The sequence below is a fragment of the Pollicipes pollicipes genome, unplaced genomic scaffold (assembly GCF_011947565.3).
Source record: "Pollicipes pollicipes isolate AB1234 unplaced genomic scaffold, Ppol_2.1 Scaffold_6686;HRSCAF=7923_pilon_pilon_pilon, whole genome shotgun sequence".
Taxonomy (NCBI): Eukaryota; Metazoa; Arthropoda; class Thecostraca; order Pollicipedomorpha; family Pollicipedidae; genus Pollicipes; species Pollicipes pollicipes.
The window spans coordinates 44,048,249-44,066,805 of NW_023596921.1; the positions used below are offsets into that span (position 1 = coordinate 44,048,249).

General features: G+C 55.0%; 1 protein-coding gene and 1 long non-coding RNA gene across 2 annotated transcripts; both read left to right on the plus strand.

Moving 5' to 3' along the window:
- The first annotated feature begins 159 nt into the window (after positions 1 to 159).
- On the plus strand, positions 160 to 15,652 carry LOC119108393 (protein fuzzy homolog). The gene is made up of 9 exons (XM_037231969.1): positions 160 to 172; positions 2,476 to 2,579; positions 3,042 to 3,163; positions 4,228 to 4,381; positions 4,868 to 4,984; positions 5,303 to 5,503; positions 6,415 to 6,614; positions 14,933 to 15,105; positions 15,645 to 15,652. The coding sequence occupies exons 2-9, from the start codon at positions 2,502 to 2,504 to the stop codon at positions 15,650 to 15,652; spliced, it is 1,053 nt and encodes a 350-aa protein (XP_037087864.1). The 5' UTR covers positions 160 to 172; positions 2,476 to 2,501.
- Positions 15,653 to 15,748: 96 nt separating this feature from the next.
- LOC119108519 (uncharacterized) lies at positions 15,749 to 17,956 on the plus strand. The gene is made up of 2 exons (XR_005095305.1): positions 15,749 to 15,899; positions 17,152 to 17,956. It is a non-coding gene; the product is annotated as an uncharacterized LOC119108519 (long non-coding RNA).
- The last annotated feature ends 601 nt before the right edge of the window (positions 17,957 to 18,557 follow it).

Sequence of the window (18,557 nt, forward strand, 5' to 3'; positions counted from 1 at the left end):
AAGCATTCCCATAAATGTTTATTTAAAAGTTTTATGAACACCCAAACTTGTGTTTTATAAATAATTCGCTAGGTTTGCCACAAGTGATGTTCAGCACAACAAATCTTACCAATGTAAACAAACGGAATAACGAATGGATTGTACAGCAGCGGGGCTCAAGTTAGGAGCAGCGGTGAATTTTACCGTGCCGCGGACAATGATTTTTGTCGGCGGGAGTGTATTGGGTGCTTAGCAAGTGATTGATAACGCGGGCAGTCAGAATTTTCCTCAAATGTGAGGGTAAATATAAATTTGCTCTTAACTCCTGTGAATCTAGACCTGATGTCTGCGAAATCGCGTAGTATTTTGTGTGAACTTGTTTCTGCGCGCGTTTCAGTTGTGGCGTGACCTCTATAGAATTGAGGCGTGGGCACAGTTTTTTTGTTGTTGCCATAATTCACCATGTAGGGCCAATGGCAAATGTTGCCACAATTTTTGCGGCAGTTGTCCCACAGTCCTCCAAATCCTCATCTCTTGTCTCATCACACCTATTTTCTTATTTAAGTAGAGTGACAACAGGTCTGCTTGCCATGCTCACATCTAACTTTGCTACATGACATGGCATATGTGTTAGCTAGTGGTGTGTTGTTCATGATATTCCCAGTGACTCAAGTCTGGATTAAAAAAAAGGTGGTCATGTCAGCAATCACCCAGGCAAGGAGTCCTAGTCATTGACAGCTGATGTTATGTAGAAAATCTGCTAATGTGTGGTAATCTGTAACTGCTTGTGTGAATGTCACTGGTGGCTTGGTTTGTTCATCTTCCACTGATGACTTCTCTAGAATGAGACTCAACAGAAGTGAAGAGGGCTTTGGTGTGAAGGCTTTCACCACCATGGAGGACCTAATAGACATCTGCCATGATGTCTATTGGACCTCTTTGGTGTCCTCTTATATGGACCTCTTTGATGTCCATAGTAGAGAGAAGGCAGGTTAATTTCCAGGAGTATCTGGTTGCTTTAAAATACCCAGGTCCCTTGCCATCTACAGGCATGGTATTTGCAAATTAGCCCCAGATTAGGTTTACATATTCTAAGAGAGGCCTGACTAAGGTCTGGCACATTAATAGGAGACTGAAGCACTCTATGTTCATGATTGATCTACAGACCATGTTGAAAAAGTTCAGTAAAGCCTGTCTCATGACAGATCCATATGGGATACTGCTGACATCTTCAGTCAGGTCTGATATGCACCTCTGCATGATCACTGGTGGTGGCCAGTCCTCCATGGTAAGTGCTTTTGCCTCCCTCAATTGTGGTTCTGAGTATGATGGCCCTAAATGCATGTCTAAAAGTAAAGGTGAAAAATCATGACTTCAGGCATGGCCTGTAGCCATAATGCAAGCCAGGGAGGGACAGAGACTTGCATGCAAAGGGATAAGTCATACTGGGTGCAGTCATCAGCAGAATTGGCTGGTGCTGGGTGCCATGCTTCAGAGCAACTCAGACGCTTTAGCCAAGGATATTCAACGAGTGGTTTTTTCCCGTCAGGATTAAGTTCAAGACAACTCATCTCCTGACTTGAACTTGATGCTAATGCTTTTATCCAACAGCTGGCCAATTATTAGTGCTCAAGCAGACCATTTTTATCATACTGACAGATAGTCAGCTCCATGCCCATGAATATCTTCAACAGTGGTGCAAAGGGAGTCTGAGGTGCTCGTTTTGGTGCAGGGCTTGTTCCCACACACAGAAACTTGGGTGGTGGTTTTTGTGCATAAGGACCAGTTGATAGTGAGGCCATTTTGTGCCCACCACCCACTAAAATATCACACCTCCTCCATGGTACAGCGGTCCAGTTACGATGTGTGAGATAAGTGATATACAGACACATTCTTGATGGAGGGCCAAGGACACTGCTAAATATAGTTGTGTTGAGTGGCAGGAATGTTCAAGGAGCAAAAGCTTAAACCATATTAGAAGAGGCTTGAATGACTGAACTTGCCACGAGCGTCATATAGACGTCAAAGTGCGATATATTCGCCATGTGGTGTTCAACAACGAAGTGACACAATCTGGCAAAGACTTCCTAACTAAATGCTGGTGACGCCGTGAGGAGGCGCCAGAGGTAGACAGAGGAATTGCCAGCGACTACCCGCACCTGCGGAAAATCCTTCAGTGTTTACATTGTGAACAACTGAGCACCTAGACAGTTGACGCGTGACATCATCACCATAGGCAGCTCATGTCTGGGCTCAGTCATATTGTCCTAAACACTGAAGTCATTGTTGTCTGAAACTGGTTATGCATTTGAAATGTATCCAGTAGTTTGGAAATCCCTTCTGATTGTGTTTTTGTGTATCATTAGTGGTGTAATTCTGCTTTTTATTTCAGCATATTACAACCAAAAAAGTTTTAGAACCCTGCCAGTGCACAAGCGCGGACATGTGTCGAACAAAAGCATCAGCTATTGCTCTCATACATGGTGTCTTTTACAGGTTACTGGTTTCTCAATGAACTCACAATGCCCTGCTACCTATGCTGCATTTCATCATCAGCTGGAATACCTATTATGTGCAAGAAGAAAGGTGATATTGCAAATGTGAGTTGGTATTTGAGTTGATGTCTTAGATAACATTCTTGCTTATGATGACCAAGAACAGAGTTGTATCCATGTGGAGTAGAGTGGACAAGCTTATATTCTTTGTATATCACAGGTGTGGTCCCTACACCATACTTATGGCTGTTGGCTAGGTGGGTGCGCCACTTAGTGGAATGTCAAACTAGCCTCATTCATAATGCCTAAGGCTGCAAATATTAAGGTTGCTTTCATTCACCATTAGGATGCGGCAGAAGCGTGACGTGGATGCCGCAGCAGCGTGATGTGGATGCAGCATTAGCGTGATGCGAATGCCGCAGCAGTGTGATGTTGATGCGGCAGTAGCGTGATGTGGATGCCGCAGCAGTGTGATGTGGATGCGCAGCAGTGTGATGTGAATGCCGCAGCAGTGTGATGTGCTGAAGGGCTGACGGCTCCCTGACAGCGCCGGTCCTGTCCCGTCAGCTGCCCTTCCCGATCCAGGCGGCCCTGAATGGCGCGTATGTGTTCGGCAAGTCGTTTGACGTCAACCTGCTTAGTCTGGAGACAGCCAGCTGCCAGATCACCTGGAAGGAGTTCCAGGACAGGTTCGTACGGCTGTGTATGGTTGACTGTGCAATTTGGAATGCTTATGTTGACCGCAGCCCACCTTCAATGCTGCAGGAGGTACCGTTTGAAGGCATGCACTAAGTAGTCGTTAAAATGCATGTGACTCGCGACTTTGGTCTCTACTGGAAACGGCGAGCGCTTTCATGGAACATTTTGATACTGGCTTGATCCACTTCTTCTGGGCAGTACTTCTGGGTGTATTGAAAATGGCTGTCGCCAGCATGTGAACCCAAAATGCGGAGAGTCGGCCGGCGCCGTAACGCCAGTCGTACTCATATCAATTACGATCGCGTGATTCTCCCGTTGCTCGTTTAAACGACAGGCTCTAATCACGTCGATCGTGAACTGTCTGAACACGTCACCTGGCTGGCTGCTGCCTGGGGTTGGCAAGTTCTCACCATCACCGGAAGGACCACGCTTGTAATGAGATAATGTGCTGTAATGCTTAACACGAGTGACAAGAAACGTGAATCGGTGCAAGTATATTGTTTATGTCACTCACATATCCCAAGATGCGTCTCTCATGCCATTTGTGTTTTGTGCGGCCTGAGAAGCGCGGTGAAGGATCAACGGATGCGATTCGTTTTTTTTCCTGCGCACTGTTTCACCAGCTAGGACGTTCCTGTTTTCTTGGGAGTCGTTTCATTAGTACGCCTCTGCTGGCAATGCTTGGAGGGATTGGCCGAATGATCAGGCAACAGGGACAACTATGCCGCCACCGAAATAATCGTTTTTGCGGCCGCGGGTGTAGTTTTGCTGCTGGCTTTGCGATCACTGTTGTAGATTCCACAGTTAAGTTACGCAGCCCTGGTTAGCATTAAGTAACCAGAATTTCCGTGAAAGCCTGACCGAAGCTTAAAATTCGGCGCTCTGGCTTACTTTACATGAGAGTTGTGGGGAGGAGGCGGCATGCCGAGGGAGGGGGGGGGGGTGGAGGGTGATGGTGCCGCCAGCTGTGGTGGTGTCGGCGCGCTGGACCGGACCGACGTGCCGTCGGCGGCGTCACGGTACCGCGCGCTCTGACGCGGCGCCGCCATTACAGTGTGACGGTGATCCTGATCAGCGCGCGCTCCCGGGGCGGCACCGCCCACCTGGACCGGCTGCTCCGCCTGGTCTGGGACGCCATGGTGCTCTGCGCCGGCACCGACGACCTCGTCAACATCGCCAACGTCGAGAAGGTCAAGCGACAGCTGAAGGTGCGTCCTAGCGTGCGGCCCCGCAGGCTGCGCCCGGCATCAGTTCGTACAGGCCGAGGAGGCTCGTACTATCGTGCCCATTTTACGTAACTGGTTAAAAGCTGCATCACGTGGAGCCTCCTCGGCGCGGGTGGAGGCGCGCCGGGCGCCGGTGACTGGCGCCGCCGCCCGCTCAACGTGTGTGGAGACGTGGAGGGCGCCACTGACCGGCGCCGCCGCCCGCTCGACGTGGGTGGAGGCGTGAAGGGCGCCACTGAGCGGTGCCGCCGCCCTCTCGACGTGGGTAGAGGCGTGGAGGGCGCCACTGACCAGCGCCACCGCCCGTTCGGCGCGGGTGGAGGCTTTGAGGGCGCCACTGACCGGTGCCGCCGCCCGCTCGGCGCGGGTGAAGGTGTGGAGGGCGCCACTGACCGGTGCCGCCGCCCGCTCGGCGCGGGTGAAGGTGTGGAGGGCGCCACTGACCGGCGCCGCCGCTGCTCGCCGCAGGGCTGCTACCGGCTGGTGGACCGTCTGCTGGACGGCTTGGAGGAGGGGCTGGACACGTTCGGCGACCTGACGGGCCTGCCAGACGTCCTGCTTATGCCCGGCTCCAGCAAATTGCAGGTGAGCCGGCCCGACCCTGTGCTCGCCGCCGGCGGCGCGTGCAGCACTGCGGCGGGGGTGCACGGGTGTCTGGACCCGCGGCTGACGCGTCCCGCTCGAATGGCAGCGGCCTCCTGGTTCGGCGCACGGTACAATGGCAGTGGCAAAGGCTTTTTCGAGCCCTGGGGTCCCAGCACGGAGTGAATCGTTCTACGTTGAGTCGGTTTGTTCCAGCTTACACATAGCAAAGCTGCACAATGATATTAACGTCCCCCGTGTCACAGTCCTCTTCACCATGTGCTTGAATCCGCAACCTCCAGTGTCGGCTCCCCTCGGCAGATGGCTCTGGAGCTGGTGACGGAGTTCGCCGACTCTACGTACGGTTGCCTGATGGTGCACGGCCGCCTGGCGGCGGCCACGCGCAACTGGCAGCAGCTGACGCCGCGCGAGCTGTGCCTGCTGGCGCTGTATGTGCGGTCAGCGCGCGGCACTGCCGCCGCCCGCGACGTCTCTGTTTACCTGCCCGTCAAGAGCCCGCACGTGAGGAGATGGCGCCGGCCACCGGCCCTCGGGCCGAGCGGACACCCCCGGCTTTGGCTTTGGGTGCTGCGCGGCTGGGTAGGAGCTGCTCTGAAGAAATGTGTGATTTTTCATGGGACCGAGGGCGTGGAACTCCTGGCCAGAAAAGATAGCCTTAGCAATGATCGTCAACACTTGGAACCTATGGTTGTAGTTTCCCATTCAGTTGGAGAGTGCTTCAGCCCCCTAACTTGGTATCCATCGCTCCCCACGCTTTAGAAATAAGTGGGCCAAATCCGGGAAAGCCGTTTTATCGGTTATTTTGGTGGCAGTTTGAGTAATTTTCACAGCTCAGCCCCTTTCCCCCCACCCCTACCCCATCCTCCAACTAATTTTGCGAAACTACGCCCCTGCTGAGATATCTGTCCTGTCAGAGTCAATTCAGCTGGTTGGACTAGCCGGTCGGAGTGGAGTCGGAGTTGAGTGCGTAACTATACTAGTTTTATCAAAATTGTCATCGGTAGCGCAAAAATTGCACTATGTCATTGAAAAAGATAATGTCGTTTCAAACGCACCATGACAATCGCCGTGTTCCACGTTGGAAGGTGGCACTGTAGGTGTGGACTTAGTTTGTATTCAACATTTCCCAGTACATCGTGCACGTAAATTTACGTTGCAGCAGTGCAGCAGCTGTGCGCCGTGTTTTCTCGTTCAGACACGTGTCCATCGTCGTGCCCCGGCGTCAGGTGCCGTTCCGCCTGCTGGTGTGCCGGCTCTCGGAGAGCTCGAGGCTGTACATGCTGTGTACAGCAGACTGACGTGCTGTGCCCCGGCGTCAGGTGCCGTTCCGTCTGCTGGTGTGCCGGCTCTCGGAGAGCTCGGGACTGTACATGCTGTGTACAGCAGACTGACGTGCTGTGCCCCGGCGTCAGGTGCCGTTCCGTCTGCTGGTGTGCCGGCTCTCGGAGAGCTCGGAGGTGTGCGTACTGTGCGGACCGACGCCGGCGCTGGACGAGCTGGAGCGCGAGACCGTGCGCCAGTGGGGGCCCGTGCTGGAGACGGTGCGCCAGCAGGAGGTGGCCCTGCCGCGCGGCTTCCCCACCGCCGTGCTGCTCGACCCAGCCGTGCACAGGTGAGTGAACTGGAGCGTGGCGGCCCGCACTGCCCTCGCCGCGGCCCAGGCTCGGCTTGGAACGCGCACCGTCGCTGGGAAGACCGGGACGAAGAGGGGGGGGGGGGGAGGGGGGGGGGGGGGGGAGGAGCGCGCACAGCTGGGCCAGTCCGGTGCGAACCTGACGGCGCCGGCTCCTGGCGTTCGTACAAGGTCCGGTGCGGGCCGTGGTGACTGGCGGCCCGCGCTCGACCGAGCGGTGCAGAGATGGTGGCTCACTCTGTTGCGAGAGGGACGGATTGTTAATGGTGAGAACATTCCACGTGTTGTACGTTGATGCTTCATGTGACTCCATGTAAGCCCGCGCCCTTATGGGGGAGAGGGTCGATGTGCCCTTCCCTTTAAGGTTTTCTGAGGATATCCCTTATTGCACGTAGTGCAATCTTGTTCATATTTCCAGTAGCCTGTGCGACGTTCATTGTGCGTGTTTCGACACCAAAAGTGTCTCTAGGATTTGTGGTTTCCGAGCAGTGACGGTCTGAGGAGCGCTGCACGACGGTCGCCGGCAAGCGCGGGCGGCTCGCGGCAACTGACGAGCCGCCGATCACATGCGGTCAGCCGTCACAGTGTAGCATTCATGGAGCCCCCACATCGTGAATAGAACCCGGAACACATACAAATACATATAGATGTGCTCAGAACAAAACAAGAAACGTGCCCATGTAAGCTGCACGTCGCTTGAACCTAGGGACATAACATATAATGCCAACCGCGAGATCTCTTTGGAGCCAACTGCAGTTGTCATGTTGCAACATAGTGATCAGGTACCTGACAAAACGCATGCTCAAGTGCGTCGATCCAGCCCAAACTGCTAGGATCTGTGGCTACTTGCTACTCGCGACTACTCCCAGCGAGCTGCACGTCGCTGGGAGTAGTCGCGCACAGGTGGACTTCATGATGCTATCGAGTGCTGGTGCCTTTTTTTCATCTTCCGAATGAGGGTTGACCGACACGGAATCACGACCTTTGTGTGTGCGTATGTTGGACGATAGCTGAGGTCGGTCGTGCGCTGATCTCAGGTCAATGTTGTCACATTACTGGCTCCGCTCCTCCCCACCCTGCGCCCGTGCTCCGCTGCATGGTACGGGACCGGCTGGACCCGCTGGACACGGCCTGGGAGGCTATGTTCGTCGCCGATTTGTGTCATGGCGGGGACTGGCGCGCACGTCGGGCTGGTGTATTTCCCAGCGAGGCCTGTCACGTGACAGATTTAACTGCAGTGTAGGATGCTGTGTGTGATTTGTTTATGATGCCAGGAGGCATGAGGCGGGCCTGCTTGCTGGACTTAGCGGGCGGGGTTCGGCTGGTATCCGTCAGTCACTGGGACGATTTTGTCTCAGTTTTGCACGTTTTCCGTAGACAGCAACTTGGAACTTCCCGCATCTCGAACGGATCATGTTGTTTCAGAAAGAGATGTTAACCTCCGCCCAAGTCATCTGATAATGACGTCATAAATCTGCCTTCAGCATCCGGCCGGACCGCCCGATCACGTGCCTTTGTTACGCGATGCGATCCGACCCACCATATGGACTGTTCAGCCGGTGGTTGTTGTCGCCGTGTCGCCGCTGTCGAGCGTATGGAAGATTATGTTACATGTACCATTGTTATATTTGCTTGACGAGCTCGGTGTAAGACTGAACACTTAGAATGTGCGTCACGATATGCACTGAAACAGCAAAGCAGATGGACGCGGGGCCTTACTTTGCCGTAGGTAGGTGGCGGTAAGCCATCGGCGTCTGTAAAGGCAGTTTTCCGTATCCGCGGCATGCAGTTTAGCTCAAGACCAAGCTGGTATATGTCCATGAATTTCACGCTTTACTGCTTCAATGTGCTTCCCCTGAAGAAATGGAATAATTTTCTCTCGTTAGCGGTGTTTTGGGGTTAGATTTCATTAGAGTCAGTGCTTTTGGGTAAGTGGTGCGAACGCGGTGAATGGTGGACAACCGTATATGTCAAAACTTTCATAAATTAAGCTCGTATCTTATTACGTGGTCAAAGTTGGAGTAGTGAGAATGAAGCTCGGTTGGCATAATAAGTGAATCACCCCATCCTCACATCTTTCCAGTGGTAGCCACTGGAAGGATATTGCAGCTACGAGGGTGATCCTGATCAAGTTGAAATTTATAAGAATCAGGTAATCCAAGGTAACCTCGGTTTACGGTTGCCATGTGTGAAATTGATTGAACATGATTCACGATGCAAGGTGTGCTGCGCACATCGTGTTCGGACATAACCTGAAGCTATGACCGCACGGAGTAAAGGCATGCCCACCTGTCATTTGGCAATAACTGCTGGGAATTCCTCGCCTTAGGAGTTCCTCGAAATTGCTCATTAGTGTTGTAATGCTTTCAAGGCCGCTCAGAAAGCCTGTTTGAACAAAAAATGTGGAAGGATGTTGCGGCTTTTGAGCTCGTCAACAAGCCAGCTGTCGGTGGGACCCTGGCGGCGCCGTGGCGCTGGGCACGGACAAGAGCTGGCCGTCCGGGCCAGCTCCAGCTCCGGGCCGGGCCCTCCGTCCGTCGCTTTCGTCAGGAAGCTAGCTGTCGGTAGGACCCTGGTGGCGCCGCGGCGTTAGGCACGGACAAGAGCTGGCCGTCCAGGCCGCGTCCGTCGCTCCCGTTGTCTGCGTCCGCTCCGGGAGAGGCCGAACGGCGGCTCTACGTCGCCCCGCTCCGCGCGCTGGCTGGGTTTCCCCAGCCCCTCCCCCTCCGCCGGCGGCGGCGCGGTGGGCCCGGCAGAGCGCGGCTGCTCACTGCAGCCCCAGCCGGGAGAAACCGCCGCCGCTCTGGTGACACATGGCAGCTGGCTGGCCGCCCGAGCGGCTGCTGGCACGCGCCGAGATATAGTCAGGGAAATAGTGACGACCTTGTTTAGAGAGGTGGTCTGTGCAGACAAAGCTGTAGAGGGTACGTGTCTGGTCTGCCGCCCTCTCCCGTTGCCTCTCCTGTACACGCCACGTTCACTGAGATCCTGGTACCGGGCCCTGTCATACCATACAGTCCCGACTAGCCACGGCGCGACGATTCTGCGTCATGGCTGGGAATTTTGCCACCACCCATCCGTATCGCTGTGTGCATCATGTCACGAATCAGTGCTATAACGAACGTAAAATTGCGCAAGGAGGGGGAATTTGTATGACACGTTCAACGGGGCGGGGCAGGCCCAGAGCTTTGTTTACCTACAGAACGGGTGGCGCCAGGGCCGACCTGCTGCTGAACGATGCGATGTGCCAGATAACTGGAAACAGCAAATATGTCATGGCGATTGGCTGGATATTCCAGCGGTGGTCCGTGAGTGCATTGACGAAACGTGATAGCCTTTGGAAACAGATGCTTCATGGATTTTATTCTCCTGTTTTTTGCATTCGCGGAACATACATTTAAGCGGATCTCCGCGAAAGAAAGACTGGTGCATGTGTAAGCCCGCGTCACATTCCGTTCATGTTCTGTCAGTAGTTCATATGTAAACTCACTTGTATTTACAACGCATGTTTTTCGAGGCAGATCTGCACTTGGATCTGTACACAGAAAATGACCAAAATATCAGGTGGAGGTGCCATGGGACGGCATCGCCAAGACCAGGGCCGGTGCCACCGGGGATGGGGAGGGGGAGGGGGCGTCCCCTCTCGTCGGATAGGGTGATAGTCCCCGCCATCCATGCAATCTTCTTGCATATGCATTCCTCTCACAGACTACATGAGATACGTTCTTCTCACCGATTTTGCTAAGGAGTCCATATTCCCAGTTTTGCCGTAATGAAACCGCCTCACACCGATAGGATTACTCTGCCACAACTCTAGTACGGTGTTACTAAGACTCCAAAAGACCGGTGTGCGATAGGACTCGAAAGACCGCTCCCCGTCGTGACCGAGCACATGCAGTGCGCGCCGTACATAGACTTAAAAACGGATTATGAGGTGGTTGTGCCATCACGTGCCTGCCGTGCCTGAAGTTCAAAGCAGGTTTTGGAGGTGATCGCATCATCACGTGCCTACAGTCCACAGATATAAAACAGTTGTAGGGAAAAGTGAAAACTTAGATTGAATGGCATTGCACGTGCTACCAAGGGATGCGCCGATGGGGACGGGGACGCTTTCTTCTATTATCGGGTGACAGGAGACAGTCCCACCTTGTGCCAGCGACATACTTGGAGCATTTTTGTACTCAAATTGTCATTAAGAGGCCCCTATTTCCAATGCTTACCATAACGAAACTCCCTGACATCGGTATAGGGTTGCGTTGCTACAGATACTACCTCGATGATACTGGTGCGTGCGTGCGTGCGTGCGTGCGTGCGTGCGTGCGTGCGTGTGTGTGTGTGTGTGCGCGTGCGTGCGTGCGTGCGTGCGTGCGTGCGTGCGTGTGCGCGTGTGCGCTAAAGATTGGCACCCAGTGCCTGGCCCGAGGAATTTGCAAGAGACAATGTGGATGAATTCCGCTGTTCAACTAGATTGTAGTACATCGTCATCATACCGTTGAACAGTTGTCGCCAGCGTGCTCTGTCGCCTGCGTCCCTGGCTTTGTCTCTCGGAATTTGTCCGTTGACACCAGTGTTCGCGTGTGTGCTGGCACAGACCAGCAGCTGGCGTCGGGGCGTGACGCAGGCCACTGACCGGCCCGGTCACCAGCCTGCGGCCGGCAGACGGTCGGATGTGGTGGCGGCTCGGTGGGATGCGGTGTCGGGCCGGTGGGGTGCGGTGTCTGGCCGGTGGGATGTGGTGTCGGGTCGGTGGGGTGCGCTGTCGGGCCGGTGGGATGTGGGTCTGGGTCGGTGGGGTGCGGTGTCGGATCGGCTTCCTGCGGCGCTGGCTCGGTGTCCGCCAGGGGGCTGGGCAGAGCGGTGACGCGGCCCGGCGGGGTTCTCTGGGTATTCCCGGCCGTCGGCATTGCAGCATAAGAGCGCCGGCCGGCGGGCCGCAGCCATCACTCGTCGTCGCGCCGCCTGCCGCCATGACCGCCTGCTGGCCGCTGCTCCTGCTCTGCTGCGCCGCGCTCTCGGCCTCGCTGCCGGGCGGCCGCGTGCGGCGTGGCTCCGGCTTCGTGCTGTCGGGCGGTCTGCCGCTGGACGTGCTGTTCAGTACATGCGAGACGGACGAGACGGCCGACATCGGCCCGTGCGTAGCCGAACTGTTGATCGGCGCCATCGACGTGGCTCGGCCGTCGTTCACCTCCGGCGTTCAGGTCGGCGACGACCTGGTCGTGCTCGAGCCGCTCGACCTGGATGATATCAAGCCCAAGAAGGACAAGGAGTTTCAGCTGTCGGCCACTAACCTGAAGATCCACGGCATAAGCAACGTGCAACTGGAGGCCTTCAACTTCAATCCCGACGCGCTGGCGCTGGATGTGAGCTTCGAGGAGTTATCGGCCACGGGCGCGCTTGGTCTGAAGTACGTCTTCATTACTGCCAATCCGGACGTGGTCATCAACCTGGACCAACTGCGCGTCAAAATCACCGCCAACTGGACGGTGGAGCCGAACCCTAAGGATGAGGAACGGCTGGACCTGGTGCTGTCCGAAGCGCGGGCCGATTTCGATCTGGGCAACTTCAGTGTCAAGATCGATGGCCTTGGCGGGCTTGGCCGCTTCCTCGAGCGCATCCTGAACAAGAACAGCGAGATTCTGGTCGCCTTTCTGGTGCCGCCGCTGGAGAAGAGCGTGTCCAAGAAGCTGAACACCAAGCTGAACCGGATAAAGCTGGTGTCGTAGAGCCCCTGCACGCCGCTGGCTTGGTTGCGGTCAAGCTGGAAGTTGTGATATTTGCCATGGCTTAGGTGGTCAGCGACCACTTCGCTGAGTTCGATTGGCTGGCGCTAGATGACGCCATGTTTCCTGACCTGTGTCGAGGCGACGTGGTCCGGTTGTGTTTCGATCTGTGTTATGGTTGTTGTTGTTAGAGATGATTCCCAGCCCCTTTGACAATAAATGAAGCTTTAAGGACGTGGTCCGGTCTGTTTACTACCCGGCGTATTTAGGGGGACACGTGGTATCGAAGAGAGGCATGGCCTGCGTGGCATGCGCGACACTTAACTTTGTGGAGCCGTGCCGAGGCTCTCCGACTTCTCCGTGCAGCCTGGTCTTAGCTCAACTAGAACGAGACGACGTGCATGCCACTTGGTTCGCTGACACCAAGGAATACTTTAGATCGTGACTGACTTGTATCGGTAAAGAAAGATAAACTTAATTCCACTATAGTCGCAGTATTCCTCAGATCGTAGAAACGGATTTACGGAGAAAGCTTCCGGAGTTATGAAATGACATTGCTCAATAGAAAAGACTAGATCACTGCATTGGGAGCATTGATAGCGATAAAGGCTTTGACCCTCTATGGCCCTCTTAAGTCCTTCTCTAGCATGCATGAAAAGAAAATTGACAGAGTGTGTCACAATTTCCGAAGGCATACCAAACTAGACAAAATTAAAAGAACACAAGTAACGCAGATCACCATGATCTGACGACATGACAGCCTATATGCCTATCCTGAAACAGTCATGGTTGGAACGTCTGGCAAACTTGACACTCGCCGCTTGGACGGCCGCAAACTTGGAATTTGTTATCCCTGTGAAATTTTAGCTTATCGCGCTTCTCAACTTTGATTTTTTAACGATATGATAAACTTGCTTTTCCGTTATAAAGCTACACAGCCCTCAAGAAGAGAAATTATTTTTGGTGAGAGAAACTATTTTTGTTCTCAGACTGCAAGAAGCTCAGCACATGTTGTGTTTCACGATGAGAAACGCGTGGTCAACGATTTATTGGGAACCATTTTTATGAAAAATCGACACATTTTCAGAGGAATAAATACTGCGTCAGTAACGTATTTCAATGTCATTTCCCCGCTTTTGGGCTTTAATACATGGCTTACCTTAGAATATGACAAATGCATCCCGCAAGATCGCTTTCGAAAGGCCAAATATTCTGTGTAAGTTGTAGCTATTTTTGCATCAGCCACATTTTGCAAGGAAATGCAAAGTATGCCTTTTGTTATATCATTGCGAAAGATTTTACGCAATCGATGAGAGACTGACAAGAAAATGGGGTTGTAATATTCGGCTTTGCGAAGAAAAATTTGACTGCAAGCGAATCATCTAAATCCGCATATTTTCAACACTTGCATTACAAAGATGTTAGCAGGATTGCTGGAATATATATATATAGATATAGATATATCGATATATAGATATAGATAGATAGATATATATATATATGTATATATGTATATATATATATATGTGTATATATATATATATATATATATATATATATATATATATATATATATACATATATGTCTGTCTGTCTGTCTGTCTGTCTCTGTCCGTCTGTCTCTGTCCGTCTGTCTCTGTCCGTCTGTCTGTTAGCCGATGCACTAGTTTGACAGACATGTGCAGCTGCCGATGGGGTATTTGAACTCAGGCAACGTTGGTCATTTTGAGTGGTGAATTATGTGTGGACCAGCTGTTCTTGATAATTGGGTTCGATGTTCTGGGAATTTTGTAGTGCATTGTGAGCTTGATGTTGTGACTTACTGAATTTGACGCATTTACGTCAACAACTACATTTTCGCCGATGTAGGCGATTAGACTCGTCGGCATCTTCACAAACACTTCCACTCACCATGAACAAACTGATGGAGAAGTAGTGAAAACTGGCATTAAACTGTATCATCACAACATGATGTCAACTGCATACAAGGCTGAAAAGAAAGCTGTTTGCGATACTCTGTCGAGAAGCTCCTTCCCAGGAAATCCGTTTTCAGTTGAGCTTGGTTCCGTACTGTTATTACACTAGACTTTAGACCAGACTAGGGCACCATCGCCCGCTTCAAGGCCACTAGTCCCGTGACCTCGGGATCACAGGCTGCTACCGGATTGGCCGCATTGTCACTGGGCAGCCATTGTCACTGTTATCCGGTAGCGCTACCGAGGCATATGTTCATCCGCACAACATAAGACAGCAAACCAGTACAGACTACCTGCGTCAGAATACAAGCCGACAACCGCATGTTTTCATGCTCAACAACGTTACTGCTCGGCGCATTGCCGTTTTTCGGTTTGTGACGCTTGATGCCGCATCTTCAGGAGCGTGCTTAAGGGCTGTCAACCCGCGTGTGGTGTGACGTACGTGTATTTTTCTGTTCGTGTGCTTACTGCTATGTCCGTTGTGTCTGTCCGTCCGTGCTTGTTTTGTCGTGCTGGTGTGGGACATGAAAAGCCACTAATTCGTACAAATGTGAACGCTTCTGAGAATCAATTTTCACCCCGAGCGCGCCCTGTCCGCCAGTTTCCTGTTGGAGAGCACCGGCTCGCAGCGGTGTTGCCCCTCGTCCAGCCCGCACTGGGGCACCTCGGAGCGGCACGTGACGGCGGCGGCGCCGGCCGACGCCCGGCTGCGCCAGCTGCGTGCCTTCTACCGGCAGACGTCCGGAGACCTGTGGTCGCCGGGAATACCCGCTGGTGCGTCGGCACCGGGCCCAGCCGCCCTGCGGCCTGGAAAGGCCCACCCGCCCTCGTCCGGGCCGGCTGGGCACGGGTCCAAGGAGAGCCGGGGCGTAGAGCCCGGCCTGTTTACGGCCGCGGGGTCCTGGCTGGCTGGCGCAGATGTGCCAGTGAATATCCAGAGCGTTCCGGCGGGCAGGAAAGACCGATGGCCCGTGTGCGCCCGGCGAGTGCAGTTCTCAGAACTGATCCGTGTCGGCCGGGGGTCATGGTGACGTCAACACCGGGGGCCAGCGGGGTCAGAAACGTCACGGAAATAGCGCACTACTTCACGCTAACATGTTGACCTGCTCGCCATGTCAAACGGGGCGATAATTCATGATTATGGCGCACCATTTCCGAGCGGTGCTGCTCACTAGATACTCCTTGTGGATATTCACGGAAGTCTTGCTGCCGCCAATGTCTGAGGCGCGTGACGGAAGTGTGTGCGTCTCGGCCATGCCTCACGATTTCTACTGCGGTCGTTGGTAACGTGACGGCTGTGCACCGCTCCCCAGGTCCGTGATGCCGCGTTCGTTGTCCGCTCAGCTGCCCTCCCCCCCCCCCCCTCCCGCCCCCCGTCCGGTCCTGAGTGAGTCCGACGTGCGGACAGACAGCGGCGGCGGCGGCGGTGGCGGCGGCGGCGGCGAGCCGGCGCTGGAGACTCGCGAGGCGTACCTCATCACTGGCGAGCACCACTGCTACGCGCTCCGCTCCGGGCCGTACGCCATCCACGTGCTGTTCCAGCGCGGCACGCCTCCGCACGTCATGCGGTACGTCTGCCCGTCCGCTGACGCCTGCCTCAAACCCACGCGTGTACAGATGTCCGGCCGTGTCGTAACTGCGGACATACGCACCGGGGAGGCAACATATTGCGACAGCGAAACCGGCACCAGTACCAGCACCACCCCACATGCATAGGGACTCGTTCGGCCGGCGGGGGAGGGGGAGGGGCTTGGCAGGGCTCGGCTGACCGCCAGGATAACGGCGTTCAGCGCATTCAAAGCAGACAAATATCCAGTGGCGCCAGCGGGGCTCCGACATCGCCAGCCCGTGTCCTGTCCCGCCCGGACTGACTCAGCGCCGATGGCTAGTGCTGTCGCACGCCTATCTGGCATCGCTGGTCCGTACGTTCGCCGGCTCCGTGGGCCGGACATTCCGTCTGGTCTGCTGCGCAGTTTGTCTTCCCGAGACCTGGTCACACTTCGCCATTGTGCGCAAAGTCGTGCATTGTTTTTTTTCAGGTTTCTCACACTTGGCATGCGTATTGTATAATATGCATACATGTTACATCCATACAAGTCAAATTGTATGTGGATATTGACTCTCCCCCTCTCCCTTTCTCTCCTGTCTCTTTCTCTCCCTCTCTCTCCCGCTTTCGCGTTCTCTCTTTTTGCGACTACGGCTTTGCAATGCGGCAGACAAGTGAACCATAATGGCTCATGCTGTCGGAATGGCCAGCGTGCCGCGCTTGCAGCACAGCGGTGGGACCGTGCAGAAACGGGGGCAGGGTGTCCATAGGCGGATCGATACTCGCCGCGGTGAGCGCCGGGCACGTCTGGGGGGACAGGTCAGGACAGCAGCCAGCACAGCGGTGGGACCGTGCAGGAACGGGGGCAGGGTGTCCATAGGCGGATCGATACTCGCCGCGGTGTGCGCCGGGACGTCTGGGGGGACAGGTCAGGGCAGCAGCCAGCACAGCGGTGGGACCGTGCAGGAACGGGGGCAGGGTTCCATAGGCGGATCGATACTCGCCGCGGTGTGCGCCGGGACGTCTGGGGGGACAGGTCGGGCAGGCAGCCAGCACAGCGGTTGGGACCGTGCAGGAACGGGGGCAGGGTGTCCATAGGCGGATCGATACTCGCCGCGGTGTGCGCCGGGACGTCTGGGGGGACAGGTCAGGACAGCAGCCAGCGCTGGCCGCTCTCACACGGACGCGATCCCGGCGTGATGTCGCGGCCGGTTTGCGCCGTGGCTCAGCCTGCCCTCCAGAGTGTGACCGAGCGTCCTCTGTGTGACCCCCAGGGGCCTGACTCAGAGCACGCTGCGGCTGCTGACGTCCATCAAACAGGTCCGCTTCTGAGGCGGCCGACGGCGCGGCGCCACTGTGGCGGCGCTTCCTTCCGGCAGCAGCTCCGCGGATGTCGGCACCCGACCGGCGCCCCGGGCCGGGGCGGAAGCCTGGGCGTCACGAGACGGGCCAACCGCGTCGGTGTCGGCCGGAACGACGCCACTGCGCCGCATCCTGCCGCCGCGCAACGTCTCGAACTGCGCCACCGCCGCTGAACGCGCCGCTGCTGATACGCGGCTGTCCCGGAAGAGGAACACGACCGAAAGTTCGTGCGAATGGTCTATCTCTCGCGGAAGTTTGATCGTCTGTCGACTCGGGAGCGTTCGGACGGTGCCTGCACTAGGCCACGATTCGAGTAGCGACGGGCACAGTTAACATGGCGACGGGCACAGTAAGGGCATGTTTGTCCTCGTGCGGATGACACGGTTTGATGTGCAGCTCTGCTCGATACTCGATAGGGGTTTTTTAAACCCTTCGACGAAGGCCATGAGCGGCGGGACTAAACCAGGGATATCGGCATTCCTACATGCTGTGAGACGTCTTCCATCCGTATGCAGCTGCCATGTTTTCATATCACGTCTGTTTGTAAATGGGGCCGCAACGCCCCACGCTAACATTTCGTGCCTGTTTTCCATTACCATTGTTGACATGTCACATTTGTTCGCAGTCGTATAGAAATGTGGTGCACCGTGAGACTACAGTGCCCGGTTTGAAAACCTCAAGTTATCGCGGAGGACGATACACTGCGTCATCACTGCTGCTTCTAGTTTAGCTCGGTCCGCGAAGTCCGCGAGAGAGATGGTTGGGGAATAGCTCTTTCAGCTGCCATTGACATCTTCAGAGCTTTAGGATTGGCGATGTGCAGCCAGGCGGTGAACACGGATGAGGGGGAGGGGTCAGTCACTACTGAACACAGCCTGCTGCCGTTACCCCGCCACCCCAGCTGAGTACCTCCTTTTCAACGGGGAGTTGCTGTTTCGTTTGCCCAGATAGGGGCGAGGGATTTTCGCCAGTAAGGCGGCGCCGCCTTATGTCAGCTGGACCAGCTCGGGCCGTTGGCCTTTGCCTGCACTGGTGGACCTGTCGGCGTCTGGCCGGCATGGCAGCCCAAACGCTCGCTGCGTGGCCAAACACGGCGCCCGACAAGACCAACGGCCCGTAGCTGGAACTGCAGCTAAGCCTAACGCGAACTTAAATCACAGCAGCCGTCAAATCCTCGCCGCAGCACGCTTTGATTTGGATTTGGCCATGCGGCCCGCTCTGCCGAGAAGCAAGCTGCAGCCGAGCCAGTCATCGACCGTCGATTTAAGAAGCAAGGAAAAGATGACTGGCAAGCCTAACGACTCGGCCATTTTAGTGC

Bases quoted from the DNA above. Each gene is read 5' to 3' on its own strand.
- LOC119108393 (XM_037231969.1), top strand. From the start codon at position 2,502: ATGCCCTGCTACCTATGCTGCATTTCATCATCAGCTGGAATACCTATT. The intron at 3,164-4,227 runs GTTCGTACGGCT...CCGCCATTACAG, and splicing joins TGGAAGGAGTTCCAGGACAG to TGTGACGGTGATCCTGATCA. The intron at 4,382-4,867 runs GTGCGTCCTAGC...TGCTCGCCGCAG, and splicing joins AGGTCAAGCGACAGCTGAAG to GGCTGCTACCGGCTGGTGGA.